The sequence below is a fragment of the Vulpes lagopus genome, chromosome 11 (genome assembly GCF_018345385.1).
Source record: "Vulpes lagopus strain Blue_001 chromosome 11, ASM1834538v1, whole genome shotgun sequence".
In the NCBI taxonomy this organism is placed as follows: domain Eukaryota; kingdom Metazoa; phylum Chordata; class Mammalia; order Carnivora; family Canidae; genus Vulpes; species Vulpes lagopus.
The window spans coordinates 38,038,509-38,066,503 of record NC_054834.1 but is presented as its reverse complement, the minus strand read 5'-3'; the positions used below and the strand labels follow the sequence as shown (position 1 = coordinate 38,066,503).

General features: G+C 35.2%; 1 protein-coding gene across 1 annotated transcript in view; it reads right to left on the bottom strand.

The window, feature by feature from the left end:
* Nucleotides 1–27,995, bottom strand: part of USH2A (usherin) — a 689,554-nt gene that overhangs the window by 172,338 nt on the left and 489,221 nt on the right. Inside the window, exons 47-48 of the mRNA XM_041722698.1 lie at nucleotides 17,060–17,255; nucleotides 13,181–13,349 (exon numbers count right to left, since the gene is read on the bottom strand). Of these exons, the coding sequence (XP_041578632.1) occupies nucleotides 13,181–13,349; nucleotides 17,060–17,255 (365 nt within the window). The remainder of the gene's footprint in view (nucleotides 1–13,180; nucleotides 13,350–17,059; nucleotides 17,256–27,995) is intronic.

Here is a 27,995-nt window from a genome sequence, read left to right as displayed (position 1 = left end):
GAACTTTAAAATTTTTGCATTAAAGATGTATAAACATGTGTCTACTCACATACACGCATGGTAACTTATAGGCAATGCTATGTTGCCTATTTCCTCTCTCACCCCTAAGAAATGAGCACATTAGGTCTAGTAACATGATTAAGTGACATTACAAAAAAGTTTGCCTACAAATACTTTTCTATCCATGTAGTGTAATTTTTTTTTCTTTGAAAGTGGGGTGGATTCAGAAATTAACATAAAACTTGCATTGCCTGGATTATAATTTTTTTTAACCAAATTAGATTCATTTAAAAAACAAAATATTTCCTTTTTAAAAAAAATACTTTCAATGTGAAGGTCAATTAAATGAGGAGGTAAAAGTACTGTATTCAAGTCAGCACATTAGTATTTTGCTGGGCTGTGAGAGACACTGAATTTCACTAATGCAGTTGCACCCGTGCTCTGCCTTTACATGATATTCTGGAACACCTGAAACAAGAATAAGATTCTCTTTTGCTTGGTACCTTGGGATCCAAGAGTTTAAATTTTATAAATATCAATTGGCAGCATTTGGGGGGGCATATGAAGACACTCTAAAATTAGGACAACTCTAAAAGACAATAAATAAATAAATTTCTTCTTTTAAGGATACCTTAGGAAGGACTACTAACAACTTGGTGGATCTAAATTCAAAGTGTACTTCTCTCTAGCTCATGATTCAATTCTCAGTTGACCTCCTTCTGAACACTTGACCTTGAGTCTCCTTTCTTGCTTTACTTCTCTTTTTCCTGCATCTTCAACAGACCCTCTTCTTTACCACTTCCCCTTTTAAAATATGTCTTTCTCCCTGGACAATACTCCTTCATCGTATCTTATAAGGTCTGTGAGTATATTGACCAGCCTGGGAGGTCTTATAGCTCTAAACCATGGTCCAGATAAGATTTCCATAATCTAGTTAATGACTTGCCAAACCTTCTTAAGAAAAGGAAGGCTCAAATTCACTAAAAAATTTAGGATTGCCTTAGGAATCTATAGTCTTGGACTTCCTGATCTCCATCAATTAGTTTGTCTATGTGTGAGATTGAGATATGCCAAAACTTGGTTAGTAAAAGCAAGATGAATTGCTTATCAAAATGACATTAAAAATATGGGGCAATATTTAACTTTGGACATATGTGTAAAGAATATAAAAATTGGACAAGAACTCTCAGCAGGTGTCTTTGAACTCATTCTTGTCCATATTCATTGGCCAGAATCCATCCTAGTAGATGAAATGTATAAATTACTAGAAACACACAATCTAAAGACTGAATCATGAAGAAATATAAATTTTAAATAGACTTATAACTATTAACAAGATTGAATCACTTCTTAGAAACCTTTCAACAAAGAAAAACTCTGGTGAATTTGACCAAACATTTAAAGAATTGATAGGAATCCTTCTCAAACTCTTCTAAAAAACTGAAGAGGAATAAATACTTCCTAATAAAATTTATTATTATTTTATTACACATTATTACTAGACTGGGTCAGCTTTGTCCTGATACCAAAACCAGACAAGACACTTCAGAAAAAACAAAACTACATTGATGTAAGAATCCACAATAAAATGTTAGCAAACCAAATTCAAGAGAACATTTAAATGAATATACAACATAACCAAATAGAATTTATTCCTGGAAAACATGCAAAGATGATTCAACATATGAAAGTCAGTGTGATACACCATATTAACAGAATGAAGAAAGAAAAACACATGATTATCTCAAATGGTCTAGAGAAAACATTTGACAAAATTCCCCACCATTCTATTATAAAAACATTTAATAAACTAAGAACAGAAGGAAACTACTGCAACACAATAAAGGGCATGTATGAAAACCCATAGCTAACATTATAAGCAACAGTGAAGGTCTTTTTCCTAAGATGAGGAAGACAAGTCTGTCAGCTTTTGCCACTTGTCTCCAACATAATATTGGGATTTATAGCCAGAACAATTAGACAAGAAAAGAAATGAAGAACATCGCAACTGAATAGGGAGAAGTAAAATTACCTCTGTTCACAGGCAATACAACCTTATATGTAGAAAATCCTAAACATTCTATTTAAAAAAAAAACAAACTTAAAACTAGTAAAAGAATCAGCAAAGTTCTAGAATACAAAACCAACGTGTAAAAATTAGTTATGTTTTTATACACTAGGGAAGAAAAATCTGAAGAGGAAATTTTTTTTAAAAAGCAATTCCATTTAAAATAGTTTAAACAATACTTAATAATAAGCTTAACCAAGAAGATGGAAGATTTAAATATTGAAAAGTATAAAATGTTGATGAGAGAAATTAAAGAAAACACAAATAAACTGGACATCCCATGTTCGTGGATCAGACGATGATATTGCTAAGATGTCAATACTACCCAAAGTGATCTACAGATTCAATGCAATCTCTATCAAAATCCCAACGATACTTTTTACATAGATAGAAAATCCATCCTCAAATTGCAATGGAATCTCAAGGGACCTCAAATAGTCAAATCAATCTTTGAAAAGAACGAGGTTGCAGGTCTCACACTTCCTGATTTCAAAACTCATTACAAAGATACAATTAATAATCAAAACATTATTGTCCTGATACAGAGACAGACAGATAGACCAATGGAATAGAATAGAGAGCCCAGAAATGAAACTTTACAAAAAATGACCAAATGATTTTCAACAAGGGTGTCAAGACCATTCAATGATGAAAGACCGTCTTTTCAACAAAGGGTGCTGGGAAAAGTAAATATTCACATGCAAAAGCATGAAGTTGAACTCTTACCTTATACCATATACAATAATTAGCTCAACGCGGACCAAAGGCTTAAATGTAAACACTAAAACTATTAAATTCTTAGGAGAAATGTAGGGGGACATATTCATGACATACAATTTATTGGTTATGACATCAAAAGTACAAGGCACCAAAGGAAAAATAGGTGTATTGCACCTCATCAAAATTTAAAAGTGTTACACATTGAAAGATACTGTCAACTATATAAAAAGGCAAGTGGGAGAAAATACTTGTAAATTATATACTGATAAGGGACTAATATCCAAAATTTCTAAAGAACTCTTACAACTCAACAACAAAACCACAAACAACCCACTAAAAAATGGCTAACAGACTCATATAGACATTTGTCCAAAGAAGATATATAGATGGCCACTAATCATAACGAAAGATGTTGAATATTGCTAATTATTAAGAAAATGCATATCAAAATCACTATGAGATACCACTTCATATCCAGAAGAATGGCTATTATAAACAAACAAACAGAAAATAATGTTAACAAGGAGTTAGAGAAATTGGAACCCTTGAACATAATAAGCTTGCACATCACTGTTGGGAATATAATATAGCACAGCTCTTAAGAAAAATACTATGGCAGTTCTTTAAATAAATGACACATAGAATTTCCATATGATCCAGGAATTTCACATCTGAGTATAAAGCTAAAAAACGCAAGGCAGGATTTGAACAGTTATTTGTACACCAATATTCATAGCAGTATTATTCGCAATAGTCATAAGGTGGAAACGACCCAATAGTCATCAGCAGATGAATGGACAAACAAAATGTGGTATATACGTACTACGGAACGTTATTCAGTCTAAAAGAGGAATGGAATTCTGACACATGTTACAACATAAATGAACCCTGAAAATGTATAAAGTGAAAGAAACCAATCACAAAATGATATTACATGCTTCTACTTATATGAGGTGCCTAGAGTAGTCAAATTCACAGAGACAGAAAGTAGAATGGTAGTTGTCCGGGGCTAGGAGTAAGGGACAATAGGGAGTTAATGTTTAATGGGTACAGAGTTTCACCTTGGAAAGATAAAAATGTTCTGGAAATGGTGGTGATGATTGCACAACTATGCGAATGTATTCAGTGCTACTAACTATGCACCTAAAAATAAAGTAATAAATTTTGTTATATATACACAATAAAAAATAGTCCAGAATAAAAAAAAAAGTCCAGTTCCATAAACAGAGGAAACCTAATTTTATTTTTAGTTTTAGAGACCACTTAGCTACCACTAGGAAACTCTGGTCTCAATAGAAGTCAAGATTTCATAATTTCTCAGAAATCAGAAGATAGGATAATAGACTATACCTTCTCTCTAAATTACAAAAGCTTGCTGGGCACTTGGAAGATACTTTGGCTCAGAAAAAAAAAAAAGAAAAATAGATCAAATTAATAGCTTTTCAGATTAAGTATTAAATAAAGCCAAGAACAGGGACATATCTATGTCTAGTCTACACAAAGACGACAGTCATTATCGTAAGGAAAAGGGACATTGAAGAACATTTGCTCTGCTTTAGCTAGAAAGAATAAAAAAAGGAAAAGGACAAGCATCGACAAAAGAATCCCTCTCTGTGAAAGTAGCTGCTCTGGTCAATCCATAACTGCCTTTAACACAAAAAAGAGAACTTTTCATGCAGTTGTAGAAATAGAAGTTTTCATATTTAACTGACATCGTGACTACATTATCTACCACAAATTCCACTGTTTTTATCCTTCCTTCCTAGGAAGAACCAAACTGTCTCAGAGGTAGACATTTCAAAGACCTTTCAGACTCTGCCTTTGGTTTTGTTTCTCTTTAATCAACACACTTTTCTGCTAACTTAGTAATTCCACTCTGGAACGTTTGATTGGAGGAGATCCACTCTGTTAATGAGATGCTAGTACTAAATGTGGACCCAAAGCCTCTTTCTGGGATTCCCAGAAGAATCCACAGCCTCTAATATGATGGTGGTACAGACTAATTTCTAATACCTGATGCCTTCATGATCTATGTTTCAGACCTTGAATCTTGTCTTCAAGACCCACTGGAGCAAGGAAAGTTTAGATGTGGGATTCATAGAGGAAGCTAAAGTCGTAAAGGTCTTTATAAATCTGGCTATGTCCTTCTTGAAACTGGGTAAAAATACACACACACACACACACACGCACACACACACACACAAAGGTGGTTATTGAAGAGAATCAGATCCACTGTATCTACACGCCTCCAGAAAAGACTTGCTATTACCTCCAGTAACCCTTATTATATCCTATTCATCCCACCCAAAAAAATAAATGACTTGTATAGCACATTGTCCAAGATTTAAGGGCCATTAACAAGACTGTGCTTCCTCACTTGCTGTAGTTCCCAACCTAATACCATCCTCTCTCCAATCTCTGAGACAGCTGCTTAATTTAGAGTAATTGATCTATGCTCAGCAGTTTTTCATACACTTGCACTCAGACTCCCACTTTTTTTTATTCACTTGGGATAGTTATGCCCCGAGTTTACAGAAATGCCACCTTAATTCTTACAATTATTTAACCACAGCCTTAGCGTGGTAAGTAAATATGACCTCCCAAAGATGTTCATGTACTAATCTGTGACTATGTTATGTCACATGGCAAAAGGGGATCAAAATAGCAGATGGAATTAAGTTAGATAACGGTATGTGAGCAAGGTTTGGCTGGCCATTGCAAGGCTGGAAGGAGGCCCCTAAGCAAGGAATGTGGGAAGCCTCTGGAAGGTGGCAAGAGTAAGAAGGAGTCTCTCCTACAGAAGGGAAGGCAGCCTGGCTGCCACAATGATTTTTGCCCAGTGAGACCCATTTGGAACTTCTGACTTTGAGAAATGTCAGATAATAAAATTGTGTTGTTTCAAGCCACAAAATTTCTGGTAATTTGTTACAGGAATCCTAGGAAACTAATACACTAAAGATACTTGATTTCCTCTTTAAAATTCCACTCTTACACATGTGTGGATGATCTTCTGTTATGTTCCTGAGAAAGCTTGACAAATTGATTCTCTGTATTTGTTGACAGTGGTAGCACACAAAGGACAGTTTCCAAGCATCCCTTTTTTCAGAATAAAGCACATTTCCTAGGTCTAGACTTTAGACTGTGATGTCATGCAAAACGGAAAATCTCTTTCTCTTTAAAGGTTGGGAGCTATTTGTGACTTCCCCAGTCAATTGCTAAAAGTCAGCTTAGATAAAGGATTGCTTGGTCTCTTAGAATCTACAAGGATCAATGACGATCCCTGAGCTCATAGGATCTCAATGTTCATTAGACATTTGATTCCTAGCTTTTATGAACCAGTTGCCCTTTAATAGAATCTGATGAAAGTGGACACACTTGAGTCTTTGCTTTAGAATAATTCATAAGAGACTATACCCTGTCATCTACAGGATGCCTCTTAACGCCATTTACTCTTATGCGCCCCAATTACTATAAACCTTTCCTTCTATTTGCACATGAAAACTTTGGGGGTTCTAATTCGAGAGCTCAGTGGAAATCAGAGACATTAGTTTCCTACTAATAATATTTAGTTTAAGTAACTTAATGAAGGTTAAACAACTAATAAGTGAAAGTAATGAGCTATGAAGCCAGTCGGTTTGACTCCAAAGCCCATCATTCTTATCCAGTAGCTACTCAGCATCAAACCAGTAAAATTTTATAGAGAATTTTGTTCTTTTATTAGAATATGATCATATACATCATTAACTGAAATCAGGAGCTTAGTCTCTAACTGGGATAGTTCTGCTTGCTTTTTTTTTTTAATAGGAATTTTCAAAGTAATTTTCGTGGAGATAAATTTTCTTTCTTTCTGTTCCACCAATATACCAGAAAAACATATTAAGTTACATGTATAAAGTCATCACAATATTACATAAGACAGTATCTCTAAGAGCTCAATCTAATTTTTAATCTGCAAATTTCAATCTTGACGAACTGGGTGACTTAGTTTTATTCCTATGTCTTACTTTTCCTATTTACAGAATAGAAATAGAACTCTAAAGCATACGGCTTTAAAAAAAATCATCCATTTAAAATTGACCTTTTGGAGGATGCATAAGTCTGTGAATTTTAACACAAAAACCCAATTAGGCTACAAATGAATTTCATCACCCCCAAAATTCCATACTATTCTTTCACAGTAACACTCTCCTCCCATCTATCATCCTTGGCAACCACTGATTCCGTTCTCTATCACTACAGCTTATCTTTTCCCATGTGTCATATAAATGGAATCTCATATACATAACTTTTTGAGACTGGCTTCTTTCACTCAGTATAGTATCTTTATAGTATTTATTAATAGTTTGCTTCTTTTGATTGCTGGGTGGTATTCCTTTGTGTGGATATATTACAGTTTGTTCATTTGAGCTATTTCTGATTTTTGGCATTTGGGGGACATGTGAGCTATTTTTGGTTTTTGGCAATTATGAGTAGAACTGCTATAAACATTTGTGTGCAGATTTTTATGTAAACACAATTTCATTTCTCTAGGAAAAATAATGAGGAGTGGGCCAAGGCTTAATCAGTTTTCTCTCAAGGTATAAATTCCTAGAATGCAGGGGACAGTGGCTTAGTTGCTAGTCTTTGAAAAGATCCTGTAACATGGTATGTAGAAGCTGAAGAAAATTCTAAATTTTTTGTGATGATTCTACTAGAGGTCGATGAAGAGAAATGAACTTACTGTCAACAGTAAAATCACTGTACTTGTTTGTTACATTCCTCTGGGTAAAAGGATTTTCAAACTTGGTTTCATATGTGGTTGCCATATTTTTTTTCACAGCATCACTGTTTAATTTCATCATATAGTATCAAAAGTAGACAAAACTTTAAATGAATTATGCAAATTGTTTCTAAAAGTTATTTCTGTCCCATTAATTTAGAAGCATTCTAAATTTTATAACTAAAAAGAAAAAAATTAGAAAAAACTATTAAAGATAAAATGTTATTGATTATAGTTGATAATTCTGGGTCATGGTTTCCCATTATAAATGTAGAAAATAAAATGGCAAGATGCATGATTTAGTCAAGAGAATATATTTATAAAGATTTTATTTATTTATTTATGAGAGACACAGAGAGAGAGAGAGAGAGGCAGAGACACAGGCAGAGGGAGAAGCAGGCTCCATGCAGGGGCCCGACATGGGACTCAAACCCGGGTCTCCAGAACCACACCCTGGGCTGAAGGCAGCGCCAAACCACTGGGCCACCAGGGCTGCCCAAGAGAATATATTTAGATATTCTATAGTTAAGAACTGTTGCATTTCTCTTTACTTAAATATGAAATAATGATAATAGTAAAAGTGATAATGTAATAATAATGATCTGATATATTATAAGAACTTGTATTAATTAAAAATTAAAATCATGTGTTTTGAAGTATCACTACCTCTCTGAAATACAGGTGGCAGTATATAATACTTGTGACTGAGAGGAAGGACTTTGCAATCAGACAGATCTATCTTAAAATTCCTTCTTTAAAAAAAAAAATAATAACGTTTCTACCTGTATAGCTTGTGCAGTTTTCTTAAGCCCTCTAAGCCTTTATCTGCAAAATAGGGAATTAATATTTACTTTAGAGGATTGTCATATTTTTTAAATCTCCACAGCCAGAGAGCGTTGTCTCTTCTTGGCAAACTTTCTTTAATGTGCCTCCTGGTACAGGGGCAGCACCAGTTAATTAAATATCATTTAGGACAACAGTGGTCTTAGAAGAAACAGAGTCTACATCTATATATATGTATTTGGGGAAAAACCAACACTTTTTTTTTTTTTAAACCAGTTTTGAGGATAACAAATATTAATTGGTTTAGTTTCTTATTCAGTTACTGAAAGAAGAAAAGGCTTTATAAAAAGAGATGTGGATTATATCAATGAGGAGCAAAACTGATTTTTTTTTCCCCCTCAAAAAAGGTCTATTAGACATAAGATACAAGGATCAGTCACCTTTTCATTAACCTCTCAAAATGAATCTATTTCACGACAGGCTTGAAAATGTTTTCTCTCTAAAAGCTACCATGCAGTCTTAACAGTTAATTGTTATTCTTATCAAAGAATGACCCACATTAACATTTAGCTTGAGGTCATTAGCATATTTATAAAAAAAGGGGAGTGGAATAAGCATTCTTTCCTCTGCCACTCTTTGTTCCAGGGTGCTATAAAGGGAAGTTGTGAGAAAAAAATGAAGTAAATATTATTAACCAATATTTCAGACTTATCTATAAATATCAAAATGCCTATACCCATCTTAGCCTTGAACTGACAGCGTACTGATTGAATTTTAATTGCATTTAGATACAAGATGGTTTGGGGTCACTATGCCTGCTTTCTTGATGTAAACAGTGTTAAAGCAGTTAACAGAGACTCTTGCCTAAGGATAGAGGTCATAATATAATCTCTTCATTTAGGTACATTGAGATTAATGATTGCAGCAAAACACTCTCTTTGATTATCCCATGAGATTGCATTTTTTTCCCTTGACACCATGGTAGGCATTCCAATACTGTGAAAAATGAACTACTTAAAAAGAATCTGAGTATGGGCCACACTCAACAGTTTGGAAATTATTAAAAAAATGCTTGAGGTTTGAGTATGTGTCATAGGCAGATCATGAAGGTTTTAGAAATTCTTGTTTAAAAATTACTTCTTAGAAGGTTTTGTAGAGGGTGTCTGGGTGGCTCAGTCAGTTAAGTTTCTGCCTTCTCCTCAGATCATGATCTCAGGGTCCTGGGATGGAGCCCTGCATCAGGCTCCCTGCTCAGTGACAAGTCTGCTTTTGTCTCTCCCTTTCTGTCTGTGATCTCTCTTTCTCTCAAATAAATAAATAAAATTAAAAATAAAAAAAAGGTTTTGTGTAAGGTCGATATATGACTTTTGGCCTTCTGTGGCTTATTTTATTTTTAGGGAAAAAGGGTTCTTTTTTTTTTTTTTTTTTTTTTTTAAAGAAAGAGAGAGGGAGAGAGCTCAAGGGCAGGGAGGGGGGCCAAGGAAGAGGGAGAGAATCTTAAGCAGACTCCATGCTAAGAGCTGAGCCCATCCCATTCCAGGGCCTGATCCTGATCCACCCTGAGGTTATGACCTGAGGCCTGAAACCAAGAGTCAGTTGCTCAGCTCAACTGTGCCACTCAGGCACCTTAGAATTGTATATTATTTTTTAAATGATTGTTTTCTTAGTTTGGAATCTGAAACTTTGTATTAGGGTTGAGAAAAGTCACAGACGTATCTAAGAGTTAATAGCCATGATAGATGCAACCAATTGTTTTTCATTAGTGTTAAGGGACAGAGGATATTTTCTCAGAGTTTAAATAGTTATTTGTAAATCTTAACATCAAGAATTTTAATGTAACTTGGAAATAAAAACAGTATTATTTAGTCCTATGCTGGAATTAGAGAAAAACCTGGTATGGTTCATTGTCTGAACAATGGGAAAGAAGAGAATGAGAGAACATGCCCATCTCATCTGTTTATGTATTATTTTCAGGGCAACTTTTTGCAGGGGAGGCAAGATAGGAAGTGTAGTAGAAGACTCCAAAGTGTAAACTATTTTGAGAAAATAAAGCACTTGGCAGAGTTTGATTAGATGCTAAAACGATGATTTCCAGTGTAAAGAAGTTAACCTTTTCCTATAAAATCCTTATTTCCAACACCATTGTGTTTTCTTATTGGGAAAATCTCATTGATTAAGAGTTATTCAATTATGAAAGTATTTTTGCAGAATAAGAAATAGCAGTATTTCTGTAAAGACAGATTTGTCTATTAACATTGAGGAAAAATTATGAAGAGTAGAGATTCTCTGTCTTGAATAAACTTGCGTAGTATTTAATTATTTCACATTTCCTTTTTGCTCCAGTGTTTTGCAGAAGAGATGCTGGGTAAGACAATTTCTCATTTCACATACATTGGATCAATATATTTATGCCAAACACAAAGTACACTGAACAATAACCTAATTAACTAAATGTTTGGCATAAATTTCCTGTTAAACTAGGTATCTCAAAGCATTCAGCTGTCCTTGGGCATCTGAACACTTAGCTTTCTTCTCTTTGTCCCATACCTATTTCTGTGCTTCTGAAGACATAGGCATTAAACTTGGGTGGTAGGAAAAAAAATCTGTATTGTCAATGGCTTTTCCAGGATAGATAGTAACTGTCAGTGGTGGTAATGGAGATGTTTAGAAGTCTGGAATTTCAAAACTATGTTAACACATGTTAACATATTTTGGTTATATAAGAGTATTTTGCCTTTTCTTTTTTTTCCCCTTCATCGTTTTGTTTCTTAGGTTCCAACATATGAGTAAAATCATATAGTATTTGTCTCTCTCTGACTGACTTATTTTGCTTAGCATAATACTCTCAGGTTTTATCTGCATTTTTGCAAATGGCAAGGTTTCGTTCTTTCTGATGACTGAGTGTGTGTGTGTGTGTGTGTGTATATATATATATATATATATATATATATATATATATATGAAGGTGTGGGAGATATATATAATTTATTTATTCATCAGTCAGTGGACATTTGGGCTCTTTCCATAATTTGGATACTGTTGATACTGCTGCTATAAACATGGGGGTACACAGACTCTTAGCTATAGAGAACATCTGAGGGTTATTGGAGGGGAGGTGGGAGCATGGGTTAAATGGGTGATGGGTATTAAGAAGGGCACTTGTGATGAGCACTGGGTATTATATGTAAGTGATGAATCACAAAGTTCACTTGAAACTAACATCCAGTTAACTAACTAGAATTTAAATAAAAACTTGGAAAAAATAAAGTAAATAACAGATTTAAAAAAAAAAAGAGTAAGCAGAGTAAAGTATGGCTTTTGGAAAGATATGTTAAGATTTGCCTTGCATTTCTTCTATTTCCACCTATGTGAATCTGGCAATGCTACTGATCCTTTCTAAACCTGTTTCCTTCTTGTAAACTTTACTACCTTTCTAAACCTGTTTCCTTCTTGTAAACTTTATTTTATTATATATATATATATATATATATATATATATATATTTAAGATTTTATTTATTTATTCATGAGAGACACACACAGGGAGAAAGGCAGAGACACAGGCAGAGGAAGAATCAGGTTCCCTGACAGGACCCTGATGTGGGGCTCCATCCAGGACCCCAGGATCACAACCTGAGCCAAAGACAGACGTTCAACCACTGAACCACTCAGGAGTCCATATTTGTAAACTTTAGATAAAATATCAATCTTCTAAAGCTGTTAAAACTATATAAAGTATCTTATGTAAAAGCTTTAAATACAGATCCTGCCAGAGACTTTGTGTTTTACAAATACCAACTGTTATTACCTGGACATTGTTTTGGGTGGTTGAAATTTGGCCAGTACTCATTCAGTCATCCGACAGAAGGGGGGAAAAAAGGGTAAAAAGGGAAAATCCCTGTTTGCTATTCTTTACGGCAACCCTTTTTCTGTCTTACCTACCCTGACAGGGGACTAGTCTCAGATAAATGGAATTTGTGTTTATAATCCATCCAGAGACAATGCATGCATAGTCCAGAATAGAAATGGAGGAAATGAAGAATGGCTTCATAGAGTGGAACACTCAGAAATTCACAGAATTTATGGTGAAAATATGTAGCCATGGGAATGAAATATGTCACAAAATAAACAGAGAGTTACCAGGTCTTGATATATTTCCTTATGTGGTAGGTACCATCAGTCCCTCGTATTCCCTTTCTTTTTGTATGTAGTCTTGCTTAGATTTCAACACAGTTGAAAGAAGAAATATTTAAAGCAGGCCATTGTCTATGTGTTAATCATTAAATTTTTGCTGAGGAGAGGCTGGAAATGGTTGATGGGCATGAGTCATGTTTTGGCCTTTTCAGACTCCCAGATTACTGATATAAGGGGCCAAGGGCAGCTCTCCAAGACGGGACACTCTAGCATGAAAATTATCTTGAGCTAAAGGCAATCAAGACTGTGCGGTCTCCCTTAACTACACAGAAGAATCTAAATTGGGGGTCTTTCCCAGAATAATGGTTATTAGCAGAGATAAATTTCATCTGAGTGACCCATCTGTATGGCAGGGCAAACATCTAATTACCAAACATCTGTTTTCCTTCCTGTCGCTCTGTGAAGTCCATTCCTTTCCTCCGGTGCCCCAGATCCCTACCCCTTCCCCATAGTTCAGAATGACACATATACCTCATTTTGCCTGGCTGTCTTTGGAAATTCCATGTCCGTGTGGATTCCTTGCACGCACGGTATCAAATTTGATTTTCTCCTGTTAATCTGTCTCATGTCAATTTGATTTTAGTCCAGCTAGAAGACTTTGAAGAGGACAACAATTCTTGCTCCCCAACATGGAGCACACCTGGAAATGATCCTCACCTGGTAGCATTCTAGTGTAATACCCAGAGCAGCAGTGATGATTTGGTTGAGCCTCTCGTATTCGGCCACCACAACAAACCACAGTGGAATTCAAAATGAATGGGATATACTTCTCTTCACAGCAGTGGTGTCCAGGCTGGAGGTCGTAGAGAACTCCATTACAACAAACCTGAAGTTGGGAGTTGAGGTTAAAGATATATCAGTTTAATTAAAAGCATTATATCGTCTTATCTCATATGATACAATTATATTCTAAAAAGCCTTGACCTGTTATTAAGAAAAATCAAAAGTTTGAAAAACACATCTTCCCAGCATCATTTAAATTCTATATATGCTATTTGATATAATGTACCTCTTTTAGACTTCAGTCATGCTCTGTGCTGTTCCTGCAGTCTATAAATATGAACTCTCTTTTGAATGTCAGTGCTCCCAACGTAAAGAAGATTTACAATTTTTTTTTTAAGATTTTATTTATTTATTCATGAGAGACAGAGAGAGACAGAGAGAGAGGCAGAGACACAGGCAGAGGGCGAAGCAGGCTCCATGCAGGGAGCCCGATGTGGGACTCGATCCTGGGACTCCAGGATCACACCCTGAGCTAAAGGCAGGTGCTTATCCACTGAGCCACCTAGGCATCCCAAGATTTAGAATTGTAAATGAACAATTGCCTTTATATATGTTTTTATTGTAACGACTATTTAATTTGAAAACACATTATGGAAACCTATCTCTCATTGCTCTTTCTTTTTTTAATAAATAGCATTTTCCTTATAATTTATATGATTACTTATTTATGAACCCAATCTTCAGACAAGGCAATTTCAACAGAGTCTAACATTTACATATATATATATATATATATATATATATATATATATATAATACATATATATGTATATGCCATAAGCCATCATGTAAAAAAAAGAAATTTATATGGAAATTAATTTTGAAAAGCTCTTTTAACAATGTTTTTTTTTTTTTTTCCAGGAGCTATAAAAGAAATTATGTGCTTGAACAATCAAATAATTATTTGCATGCTCACTTGAGGTCTGAGAGACTGACGCTCTGTATATATAACAAATCAAATGCTAACTAGTTGCTGAAATGTAGCTTCAGAACCTACACTTGGCATAGGTCATGTTAATTAGATAGAGGCTTCCTGTGGCAGGCAAAATCAACCTTTGTTCAAGAGGTATTTTTCTTTTTCCATTTTACACAATTGCTATTTCTAGCTTACAATAAACATGTGAATCGAGCTCCATATATAGTGGTAGAACATGGATTAAGTCTTCAAAAGCACCACGAGTGCAGTACTTCATTCATTTTTCAAAAATCATCAAAGAACAAAGAAATAGGGCTCTTAAATTCAAAATACACCCCTGCGGTTTCTCAGGTAGCCATGCTAAACCAACTGTAATGGAGTTCCTTTTCTGTCTTTAGTTATTAGCAGTGAAGATTCAAAATTAACCTAATGCCAAAGATAAACTGGGTGATCCTTCTCTTTGATGCCATACTCTGTGTGAAAAGTAAATTTTGAAATTAGGCCCCACATTTAAGCAAAAAAATTATTGCGTTCATTTGGGATTTAAGGACGCTGGTCATTTTTGCTTTCAGGGTAAAACAACGCATACCTTCCTCTTGTTTTATGACAGTGACCTAAAATCTTGCCCATTGTGTGGTCTTAAAGCCTTTGTTAAAGTCCAATTCATATAAGATGTGTTTCTAGACACTTAAGCACATCTAGCCTTTTCTTTCAGCAAGCTTCTCTAGTCCTTTTTCTTTTTTTAAGATTTTATTTATTTATTTATGAGAGACACAGAGAGAGAGGCAGAGACACAGGCAGAGGGAGAAGCAGGCTCTCTGCAGGAGCCCGATGAGGGACTCAATCCCGGGACCATGGGATCAGGCCTTAAGCCAAAAGCAGATACTCAACCTTTGAGCCACCCAGGCATCCCAATTCTCTAGTCCTTCTTATTTTCTTGTGGAATTTTATTTAGTGGTGGCCCATTAGTACTGGTTCACTCCAATTCTTCCATTGCCATTCTCAGGCTCCTTTAGCCAAATGAAACTTGTGTTTTTTTTTTTTTTTTTTTGTTTTGTTTTGTTTTGTTTTTGTTTTTGTTTTTTTTTAGTGCCCTTTCGTTTAGATCATTGGTGGGTCCTCAAAGTGACATTTTCAAGCCATTATTTCTCTTGGGAGGTCTCCACATAATCAGAGTATTTCTTAATCTTCTAATTCAGTCTTCAAGTTAGTTGTCTCTTGGGTTGATAACTTGAGTTGATAAACATGTACCTAAAATTTGAATAACCTTTTGTTTCTCTAGTTTCCCAAAGCAAGCCTGCAGTCTAGTGGTTCTCAAAATAGGGTTCCTGGAACAGAGGCAGAGGTATCACCCAGGAAAATGTAAGAAATGAACAGTTTCATGACCCACCCAAGATTTACCAAATCAGTTTCTGGAGGTGGGACCTGCAACCTGGGTTTTAAAAAGCTCTACAGGTCTGATGTTTCTTGGGGTTTGAATATATTGGTAAATTTTGTATATGTATTTTGAATTCTTCTGATATTTACAGTGAATTAGCCAAAAAATTCTTAGTCTCCTCTCCAAACTCTAACCCAAGAAATATATATTCTTAGTTAACTCTAAACAAATTTACAAGCAATTACTTTCTCTTGAGATTTTTTTTTTTTTTTTTTAAGATTGTATTTATTTATTCAAGAGAGACACAGAGAGAGGCAGAGAGAAAAGCAGGCTCCATGCAGGGAACACAATGTGAGATTCAATCCCAGGTCTCCAGGATCACACCCTGGGCTGAAGGTGGCACTAAACCCCTGAGCCACCCCAGAAATCCCCTCTCTTGAGATTTTAATTGACTTCCTTTATTTTTTTTAACTGTCAATACCCATGTGTGTCCTTAATTCTTAAAATAAAAATAAGCTTCTGCTTAAGGCATCAAGATTTCTTTCTTTCTCCTAGAGAACATTTTTAATGGGCAAATTTATTCCAGCATTTTTCCCTTCAAAAATCCTAAACCTAATTTTATTTTATCATAGTATGTTCACCAGATAGTGCATATTTAATGGCCTAAAATAATGTAAATCTTAAGCATGATGACAATTCTGGAGACTATGTGTCAAAAAAAAAAAGTATAGTTAGTAACTGCTTGTTTTATAACATTTCTTAGCTGATAGCCACTGCTTGGCCAGTGTCAGCTGTAATAATTTATATTTTGATCCATATTGCTTCGACAACTCACTTTCTTAATTACTGTGTCTTTTTGCAGTGAATTTTTTGAATTTAGTAACAGCTTTAGTCATTAAATGTGTGATGTTGTTGTTGACAAATAGGAACATTATTTCATTATATGAAATCCTACCTTCAAAGTAAGGATTTTCTGCATCATTTGTCAATAAAAGCCATTTACAAACTCCTCTGTCTGGCTGTATTATTGATCTGATTCCTAAACTGCAACTAATATGAACATTAATCTGCAAATGGCCATAATTTTAAAATATTTCTGACAAACCATGGAAGGTCCTGTTCACAGTTACTCATCGGTGTGATGTAAACAAACAGCCACTTGTATCTGAATGGATTTGTTGTAAGGAAAATTCAAGTCATTCAATCAAATACAAATTCAGGAGTTCCTTACCATTTCAGTAAACTAATATTTCCTGTGAAGATGATGAAAAATGAGAAGGCTAAGATGCTCATGAGGATGAGAGGGTTTTTATAAAGCATTCTTTCTTTTCTGCAGGGTCTTCCTGATAGACTAGTGGAAAAATTGATCATGACAAACCGTGGTTTAAGAAGCAAGTGATTTCACCTGGAGTGTTTAGTGAGAAAAACATATTTCACTGACTCATTTGAAAAGATATACCTTAGCTTCAGGAGAATAACACCTGTGTCCACAGACAGTTTTAGGTTTTTGACACTTTACTGCCTTGCAGAGCACACCACTGTGGTCCTTCCTTAACTTCTGGATTTTAGGGCATGAATGCTTTTTACGTAAGAGATCATATCCAAGAATGATGCCATTTGGCTTCCCTGGAGACATCCAATCAACTTGAAGGGATCTGCAATGGATAGAATAATCAATACCTCTGAGTAGACAACATTTAGCATCGCCACCATCAACCTCATGTACTTTGAGTTCAGCTCCCAGATTGGTCAAAAAGTCCATTCTGTCAACAACTTCTTAATTAAGAAGCTGAAGCAAAAGAATATATATACTAATATATGTATGCTCATATATGCTACTACCATACAATGTGTTTAGAGAATCAATGAAAACTAGGTAAGTTTTTGGGAGGATAACACATGACAAGAGTCTACTTTAAAGAGTCCACTTTGAATATCAGAGACAAGGAGAAAAGTACCATTGTTTTGGGTAGGCAGGAAAATGAACAGAAAATTTTGAGTTGTAAGGAAAAGTAAGACACAAGCAACATGATAAGGTGAAAAATAAGGTGGAAATTAGAACGTGTGGTAGACCTCATCTCTACTTAAAATCACCTTCTTTGCCTTCCATTCCCAGCTCACACTAGTGATATTGTCACATAGCTGCTCATAGATACACAACTAGAAAACCACAGTGGGAGCCTCTGAAGGTTCCTAGGCAATTTCAGCCTTCGTGGCACAGGCATCACCTGCCCCCTTTCTTTTTCTGCTAAACATGATGTCTGCAACCTCAGCAATCATCTTGCAGCCATTTGAGAAAGATCACAATAATCAAAGAGAGGCCACCATGTTATTTGCTATAGCTGAACCAATGCCAGCAACAATTTGCAACCTCTAGAATTATTTACTCAAGCCTCTGTTGTTGATGTTTTGTTACTTGTAGCCAAAATAAATGCCAAGATTGGTGAAATCTTGTTATCAATGGGTAAACTTATCAACTGGTAAAAATAATCAATGAAGGTATTTATTTATAGATTATATCAAGTAATAAACTTGATAAAATCCCTCTAAATACACTTTACTTTGACATATTTTAATTTTTGACTGATATAAACAGATTTGTTTCTCTAATAATTCTTTAAATATCACGGTCAGACATGTTTTGTGGTAAGAAATAATAGGAATTGCAGATTCCCATAACAAATATCTTTACATCATTCTGTACATTCACATTGCTTACATCTTTACATCATATTCTAGGAGATGCTTGATTCTTAAAAAACGAGCAACAATTTCATCATAAGTATGAGTTTACTTTTTGTGGGGGAGGCTGGTATACTATAAGGGCATAATGTCTGACCAAAACTTTATTGCACTTTCAATGATCTATTAATATTTCATTTGTTGAAATAAATGAAATCATAACATCAAGCTGTCCACTAGGAATCAACCCTGAATAAAATGATTCACTCTCAGGTTAATGCTACAAAACTTTAATTCTGCACTTAGGACTACTTGACAGAATGATACAGCCTAGATAACACACCTGTACTATCTTTAGCATTTTTTAAATAAGCTCTGTAAGCAGAATAGTTAAAGTTCTTAATAAAGCCCCAGAGATTTGGATATGACATATTCTTGCAATTGAGCATGGTAAGGATAGCCTACTATTTGCAAAACACTAGGTAAATGTAAAAAAAAATAATTATTTTTAGTCTCATTGTTTTCAAAAAAAGGGGTGGAACTCTGGCATTCAAGATTAATTCTATTTTTATAATTCTAGAATTTCTAACTATAACAATTAATCAGTTACAAATAGTTACAGGCCACTTTTACATAGAAAACATTCCAGTAGATACTTGAGAAGAGAGCAAGCACACATAAACTTAGTCCCTCTACTTCAAAGCTCTTTAAATCTCACGATAACTTACGTGACCACTTTTCTGCCATTGTGTTAGATGGTATTTTTGTTATACTTTCATTTTAAGAAGAAATATATCTTTACAGGCAAAATTACTGGACCCTATCAGAATTCCAAGTGACATCATATATTAGGAATTCAATTAAGCCCAAACATTTACATTAAAAAGCAGCAGTCAAGATAAACCTTGACATTTTAATAGACTGCTAAAAAAAAAGAAAAGAAAATTATTATTTCATTTTCTTGGGGGTACAAACATAACACATTCACTAATAAGACTCTGTAGATAGGAAATTAATGTCACCTACAAGAGAACAGTTTCATAGGTGACTTGTATAGTCACCATTATTATTCTAAGGTCTTTATCCAACTCTCAAAATTAATTCCACATTTTCCAGATACCTCTTTTGTATTCACTGCATAATCAACTACAGGAAAGACTACATTAAGTGACATTCAAGGGTCTGACTTTTCCACAAAAGCCAGTGAATTAGTAAAGTCTAGAAAACACCATATAGACTACCATGCCATTGTAACTTCTTCTTCTAGCAGAGAATAACCGTGAAGTGAGACTGCTTATATTTTTAGTGATAACATGAACAGTTTTGCTTTTGAGGATCTGAGTCAGGTACATGAAGGTAAATGATCAAAGAAGATTCAGGTTTAACACCTATATATTTCTCATTAGAACCAAAGAGAATGACCCTGAAAACCTTTTGGTTGCTGATTTGAAATGAAAGACATCTCTGAGAAATATGCACCATTATTAACTGGATTAATGGTTTCATACATTTGATGTTTAAGAATAACATAGAAAAAACATTCTTATACCATAGGAATGAATGTTAAATTTTGGAGAAACAACCTGAAGCTTTTTGGTATAGATTAGTAAAGGTTGTTTGCTTAGGCAGAAAAATAAACCAACTGTGAGTCCTTGTATGGATTTTTTTGGTAGATTTGTTCATAAAGTCATGATTGGAGTTTAACTTCCAGAACACTAGGGAATAAAATTTAAGCTACCTTAATAGTTTGTGATGAAAACCACTATATGTACACATATTTTGATACATGGATTCATTGATTGTTCAGACATGTTAGTTAGAGTTATTTTTTTAAATTATGTCACATTGTTAGTAGATTTAAATACTACTGTGGCCACCACCACAATAAATTGTCGCTTTTAATTCTTAGTTCAGGAAGTACAAAATAACATGAGGATAGAAAGCAGTATGGGAAAATCATTTCTTTATCACCTACCTCTATACAGGTGAATATTAACATGTTACAGGACAGATAGAATTTTTTTTTAAGGATTTTATTTATTTACTCATGAGAGATACACCCAGAGAGAGGCAGAGACACAGGCAGAGCGAGAAGCAGGCACCCTGCAGGGAGCCCAAAGTGGGACTTGATCCTGGGATCCCAGGATCACACCCTGAGTTGAAGGCAGATGCTCAACGACTGAGCCACACAGGTGTTCCTACAGATAGAATTTTTATGAAGAATTAGGGTTCCCATGGCACTCTTTAATACTTTATTCCAATATTTTATTACCATTTTGACAAAATGTTCTTGTTTGAGCCAAAGGGGGGAAAAAAAAACTTCATATACCTTATGATATCAGTCTAGATTGTGGATCTGGATTTCCTGATCATGTTTACACAAACCTTTTTTTCTTTCCAATTCAACTTGGTCATTTTTTGTTAATTATATACGTAACACTAAAGTTCTTCCAGATTATGGCTATCACAAACGATCAGGTAATTTTTAATGTAGGATTAAATAAATGTATGATGAAAATATCAACTCTCATCTCTCAAAGCACTGAATATTTAATTATGTATTAGGATATTTAGCATAACTTGTAATAGGTGAAAAATCAAGACAAAATGTGTGTGCTTGGGTAATAGGAGATATAGAACATGTATACACGAAGCATTTAAATGTTATATAACAATGTAAAATCGAGTGTTTAAATGTGTTTAGGCTACAGATATTATAAAAACACATAAGCAAAGATCACTGTGTTCTACACGAAACAATGAGGTTCTCATGGGACAAATGGCTGTGGACTTGAATTAGGGAATGAGGATGGAAAGATTCTGGGCAGGAAAACCAACATAAGCAAAAGTAAGGGGTGGGAATCAGCCTAGGTGTGTATGGAAGATTAATGTGATCAACTTGATGAATGAATAAGCTGCATCCAGCAGTAAAGGAGGGTAAATTTGAATAAAAGAAAAAAGTTTCTGGAGTCCCACAAATACCATGCTGAGTTTGATAGTGAAATAGTATGATTGTGCAGTGTTGTCACCATCAGAATATAAAACCCCTTTGAATTAATAACCTGACAAGTTAGAGTGGAAGAGACTTGGGGTAGAGAAAAATGTCAGTTAGCTACATTAGTAACTCAACTACGAAAGAATGTGAATGGGGAATGGGAGTTTGAACTACAGCCCCAAACTGAGGATGACAGATAATGAGTTTCTCCATTTAAAAGTGGCATTTCACCTCTAAGGGAAACAGCAAGGTTCTATTGAATTCTGAGGATAAAACTGCTCTTTAACATTGTCTCATCACCCAGAACAACCAAAAATAAATGGAATTCTAGGAGAGTTTTAGAAACTCTCACTAAATATTTAGTGAGTATTTATGAAATACCTCATAGATGTCAGGCACTGTTCTCTAGTGATCAGTGGGCAAGATAGGTAAAGCCCACCCATCCCCCCCCTTTTTTTTCATAAAACTTACATTTTTCTTGGAGAAGAGGGACAGTAAAGAAACATGTAAATATATCATATGCCAGGTTGGTAGTCTGAGCAGGCCTGCTTCTTCCATGCAGAAATCAGAAAGAAGGGGTGAAACAAGCCCAGAGAAGTTTCCAAGCAGAGGGAACAGGATGTGTAAAGGCACTGAGGCTTGTTGAACAGCCAGTGAGTCTAATAGGACTGGACTGGACCGAGCAAGAGATAGAATGTTGGAAAATGAGATCAGGAGGGATGGGGAAGGCTGGACTGGGGGTTTGCAGATGATGTAGGATTTTATAGAACACAGAAATAACTGAATGTGTTTTTGAGTGTGTTGGAAAGCCATTGGAGGTTGGAGGTTTTTGAGGCAAGGATGAAAGAGGAGTTAATTATTTACTTAGTGAAGAATGACATCAAATCCACCCCCTAATTTCCACTGGCATACCCTAGGCTGAAGAAAGCATTCCAAATATGTCACTTAGAAGAAACTGGAAGCAGAGAAATTGGAAGCACTTGTTTCTCATGGTTGGTATTTACTGAGATGCAAAAATGTGTAAGTTCAATCTGTTGCTGTCCTTGGAGGATAGTAAGGAGTTTGCAAACAGCTTGACATGGAGTTTGACAGTCTATATAAGCAAAGAAAAAGTGTTTTCCTTTAGAGAAAGATTAGAGGTTAGGTATTGTCCAGAGCAGCTGCAATGAAAAGGTAAAATGCAGAGTGCCACATGGCACAGATCAGTGAGCTTCTCCTGAGCCATGAGATGCTTTGCAACACAGCTAGGCTTGAGCCAGCTTGCAGGTACACTGCTCGTGGTGGCAGCCTTCTAGGAAGAGGACACTCCAGGAAGAAGAGTCCCTGGGATGTCCTACTCTGTTGGCACCACAACAGATCAGTTATCGAGGATCACACTCGTGTGAAGAAATTTGGCTATGCAGAGATCCTCTTGGGACCTCCCAAAGGAAACACAATTGTCCAGGAAAGTGCCACCTGACACACAGAGAGCTTTGGTGGCTACCCAGTGATGCCAGTGAAATAACATTGAAAGGAGAACATACTGGATAAACGGAGGGAAAGAGCAAGGAGAAGGGACCAGGCAAGTGGCGATCAGGCCTGAGCTTATGAAACAGCAGAATCGTTGAATCAAACAGGAGCTTAGTATTTTGCTGGAGATAGAAAAGACTTTTTAATACTTGATCATGAATCTTAATTATCAAAATGAGACCCATAACTGAAAATAATTCTAAAGCCATAAGATGTTTCTGAGAGGCTTTCAAGAGTTGAGAAGATCACAGCCAAAGGATTATGGTTTAGGCAGCAAGTAATGAGCAAAAAGCAAAGATTTTACCTCTTTGTATCTCATTGAATAAAGACAGCTCCATAAACTGTTTACATAAACTTAAATGATGAAAACTTGAGCCAAGGTGGCAGTGTTAGAAATGGAGAAAAGAAACACATATAAGAAGATGCTTCAAAAGGAAACATACCAAAATTGATATTTAGTGAACTCAGGGGTTAAACAAATTCAAAGATACATGTCTGTGACAGTACACAGGTGGTGGTGCATTTGTGAAAAGGGACGTTGGAAAAGATGATGAGTTAGATGAGAATGAACTTCTGAGGCTTGAGGTGGTGGGTGGACAGCAACACAAAAATCGATGGAAAATTGCATACATGAAACTGGAGTCTGGGGAGATATCTTTGAGACATCAGAATGACCAAAACTGTGATGTTTAAACTCCATGATTAGGAGGGAGAGTTTTTCTCTTCAAGACACCCATGATGAATAAATGGATTTGGAATGGATCTAATAAAAGAAATGAATGGATGTTCAGAGTACAGGGGAAAGCATGGCCATTAAGGGCCAAAATAAATTAGGAAGAGCTGTATTTTGCTGAGAGGTACACAGTCTACCTCAGGCACTGAGCAACTTCTCTGGGAGCTTCAAGAGGTAGAGAAGTTATAGGAGTTTAGGAAAGAGGGGTTGCTGAGGAAATGGGGACACTGATGGCAGTCTTAAAAGTAAGCTCAATATTCTGTGAGGTGTTTTAATAAAAAAAAATGTCTCTGATCATCAGAACCCACTGGCTATTAAAACAATAATTCCTGAATTAAAAGACTTGATTTTATCTGTACAACAATAGTAAATATACTTCAAGCGATCCCTTTTAAGAGGCCTTCCCATATCCCTTACAGACTCTAACAGAGGGGCACCTGGCTGGCTCAGTTGGCAAAATACGTAACTTTTGATGTTGGGGTTGTGAGTTTGAGCCCTATGTTGGGCATTGAGCCTACTTTAAAAACAAAACAAAACAAAAAACAAATAAACAAAAAACTCTAACAGAAAGTTCTAGTCCAAATTAGTATGTATCTACACTTGTCCATATTGGTAAGAGAGGGAGTTTAGAATATGGATGAAGAAGACTTAATTTGACATATTACATCTACAGTCCAATATTCTCTCTATTAAAAAAAAGAATAAAATAAACCACAGCCTAAACTTTTTTTTCACACAAAATACAAAATTTTACTTCAGTGTTCAAGCTATCAGTCATGAAAAAAGTCAGAGAGGGAAAATTAAGGATAGAAATGATTCTCTGGTAGTATATATATATATATATATAAAAGTCATATTCTAAAAAATAAAAAATAAAAAATAGAGGCCTCAAAGTTTCACCTCAAATTTGGTGAGGCAAAAAGAGGAAAATTCTTTTTCCACAAGCTATAACCTTTTTTGCTATTTTCAACCCCAAACCAAATAATTTGAGCACATAAGGGGATTTATAAATGATGATAGTGGTTTAACCTTCATTTAAAGACACACACAGCCTGTGCTGCTTTCATAAAGGCTTCTGAGAAGTTGGTATGTAAAAATATCATTTATATCATTCAGTAGCTTCAGGCAAATTTTCAAACAATTATTTGCAAATGCTACAAAGACATTATACCACAGACTCCTCATCAATAATACAGCCCTGAACTGATTTGGAGCTGAAAACACTGCCATGGTTCCAATTAAAGACAATGAAAGACATGATCTGTGTTCTCTCTCTGCTTTCCTTTGACCCTCGCCCGTGGAAATCATGCATTTTGAAATACTAGCAGTAACTAATAAAACTCTTTCCTGTTTATGTTCCTCTTTTCTCTTTTTCAGCTTATCTATGTATAGAGAATAAATAAGTAAACTTTCCAGGCAGCCCAGCATCAAGTGAAGCTGTCAGCTCCTGTGTTTGTCATATTTCAATCCAAGCCAGAGCCAGCTAGCTATCTTCATCCAGCATAGACTCTACATTCTCAAGGACCAGAATTAATGAATTAACTATTGATTAAATTCCACTCTAGCAAATCCACCAAGGCAAATAAATGAACTACCCAGGGCACGTGTAGGCCATGGCCAGACATGTCTGGGCTATCGATCACTAGTTAGTATTCTTTTGGGATATAGAAGCAGCTGATGATAATATGACAAGTATGGAAAATGTGATGTAGAAACAGAGTTTGTTTCTGGAGGAGCAGCTTACAGAACTAGAAGGGCTCATGTGATTTTTCGACATTGTGTGCTAGAGCATGTTTGGTTTATTCATAATAGAAAAAAACATGCATAAATTCTTGTGTTACAGATGTCATATAAGTTAAGGCCAAGACAAAGATGAGTTAATGCAGTTCATGCATATAATCAAACAGGCTGATACACTCTCTGTATATGTTATTATAATACATGAAAATTAAATGTCACTATTTTGTCCTTCCAAAAATAAACAAAGAATCTAAGAATTGTGTGTCTTATAAGAAACCAAATTATTTAAAGTGCTATAGAAGTTAACTCAGTCTCCTGACATTTGTCTGGAAGAATTTCTCATTTGATTTTTATCCGTTGCTAATATAAAAGAGATTTTGTGAACCAAAATAAAAAAAAAACCATAACTAACAAGTTTACATTGCCAGAAGTATAATAAAATTACACAAACAATAAGATGCACATAGGAGGCTAACTGCTTTGCTGTTGGTGTAATTTTGATTAATGGCTTGGCAGCCTATAGCTGCTCATTAGAGTCTTGCCTTTGGAAAATGTTGCTTTTCTATGATGAATCATTTTTAGAAAGGAAAGATTTTTCTTGCCAATATTTGATTGTGAATGATTTCCATCAAGTTTTTCTAGATTTTGACCAAAAAAAGAAAAAAAAAAAAAAAGGAAGGAAGGAAGAAACAGAAAAATAAAAAGAAAACAAAGTTGAGTTTCCTGGGTAGCTTAGTCAGTTAAACATCTGACTCTTGGTCAGCTCAGGTTATGATCTTAGGGTCATTAGATTGAGCCCTGCATTGAGTTCCCATTCAGTGGGAAGTCTATGAGACTCTCTCTCTCCCTCTCCCTCTGCCCCCCCAAATAAATAAATAAATAAATAAACCTTTTAAAAAAAGGAAATAAAGTTGCCAAAGGGATTGGAATATATATTTTTTAACCACAACTATATATATATATATATATATATATATATACACATATATATATACACATATATATATACACACACACACACATATAGTGTGTATATATATTATATAGTATACTATATACTATATATATATATATAGTATATAGATACTATATATTTATATTTATATATCTGTAGCTGGCCAATATGGAGTAAACCTATTACAGCCTGTCTCTCTGACTGATCACCACTAGAAAGTGTGTAGAAATTACAAGAAGCAACCACCCAAGGATTCTGAAAAGTTAACAATAGAGGCAGATCTAGAGGAGAGCCAAACTTGAGAATAAATTAAAGGATGAAATAATAAAAGAATAATGAAAGAATAAATTAAAGGATGAATTTGTCAGTTTCCCCTCTTTCATCTCCCATTTTAACCTAAGAGCAACCTGGTGTAGAACTGTGCACTGAGCAAGAAAAACCTGTGAGAAACTCTATCTTTCTGGCCAGAGTACAAAAGGCCTTACAAGCCAGAAGGTCTGAGGGAAATTCCTGTTTTCTTGTTTTCTTTTTTTCCTCTGTTCTGAGGATGATTCTATTCAAGGAGCTGTATTATAGCAGTGCTGGCCAAATGGGAATCTAAAATCCCAGAAAGAGAAAAATCTCTTTCTGACCAGAGGAACCAGGAACCAGGAAAAGGGGCTCTTGTGTGGCTCCCAAATAGTATGTGAGTATGTTTTTCCTTCTATTGTCTCTTATCTTATTTCCCCAACACAGCCTCATTTAAATAAAATGTAAGGAACTTGGAAAGCTAAAATTCCAAGAGAAACCCTGTCTTTCTAGCCAAAGATCCCACAGAGGAAGTACAAGTGATCTGGAAAATGTGGGAGAAATCTCAGAGAAAAGAAAGCTAGGTGATCTTCTAACTCTGTGTATGAACGAACACAAGTCCTGACTCAACTCCAAACTGTACGTGTATGATTGCTTCCCATGCAAAGGAAATCTGAGCATCATAGCAAAGACTTTGAGACCTGAATCATTACATAGTTCCCCAAACAAATACCAGATTAGTTTCTGAAATGTGCACACATGGAGCAGACATGAAGCAGCATAGCAAAACTTTTGAAAAGTGGGCTGTCAGTGGAATCACTGAGCCCCCAAAGCAAGACAGTATTTGCAGTCTGAAGCTAACCAGATGATTACCTGCTAAATGAAACAAACAAAAATCCTTCAAATTTTTAACAGGACTCAAATGATCACAATCTAATATTCAAAATGTCCAGGAAACAAACTAAAATAACTCAAAATTACACAAATCAAAAGGAAGTTGAAGCAGCTATATTAGTATCAGACAAACTATGCTTGATATTGAGAAAATTATCAGGAAACAAAAGAGATTTTACACAATAATGAACAAATCAATTTACCAAGACATAGCAATCCTGAACATGTATGCACCTACTAATAAAGCATCAAAATACATGGGACAAAAAACTGGTAGTTCTAAAAAAGAAATAGATAAGCTCACAATTATATTTGGAGGTTTCAACATTCTTCTCACAATTTTTGCTTTTGAGAACAGTCCCAGTGAAGGCAACAAAGGCTTTTATCCTTCCAATTGTAGTCTTCCACTTTGAGTTTTAGATTGCCCTTCATCCCAGCTTTCCACTGTGTCTAAGTAGCCTTAATTCATAGGCATCTCTGTTTCTCCAGAGAATACACTTCTGGTCTCCTGGGAGTGGAATATGCCAGACAGAGCAAGAGAAGTAGACATCTGCATTCATAATATGGAGGTGAGGAACCTTGAATTTTTTAATGGTTAA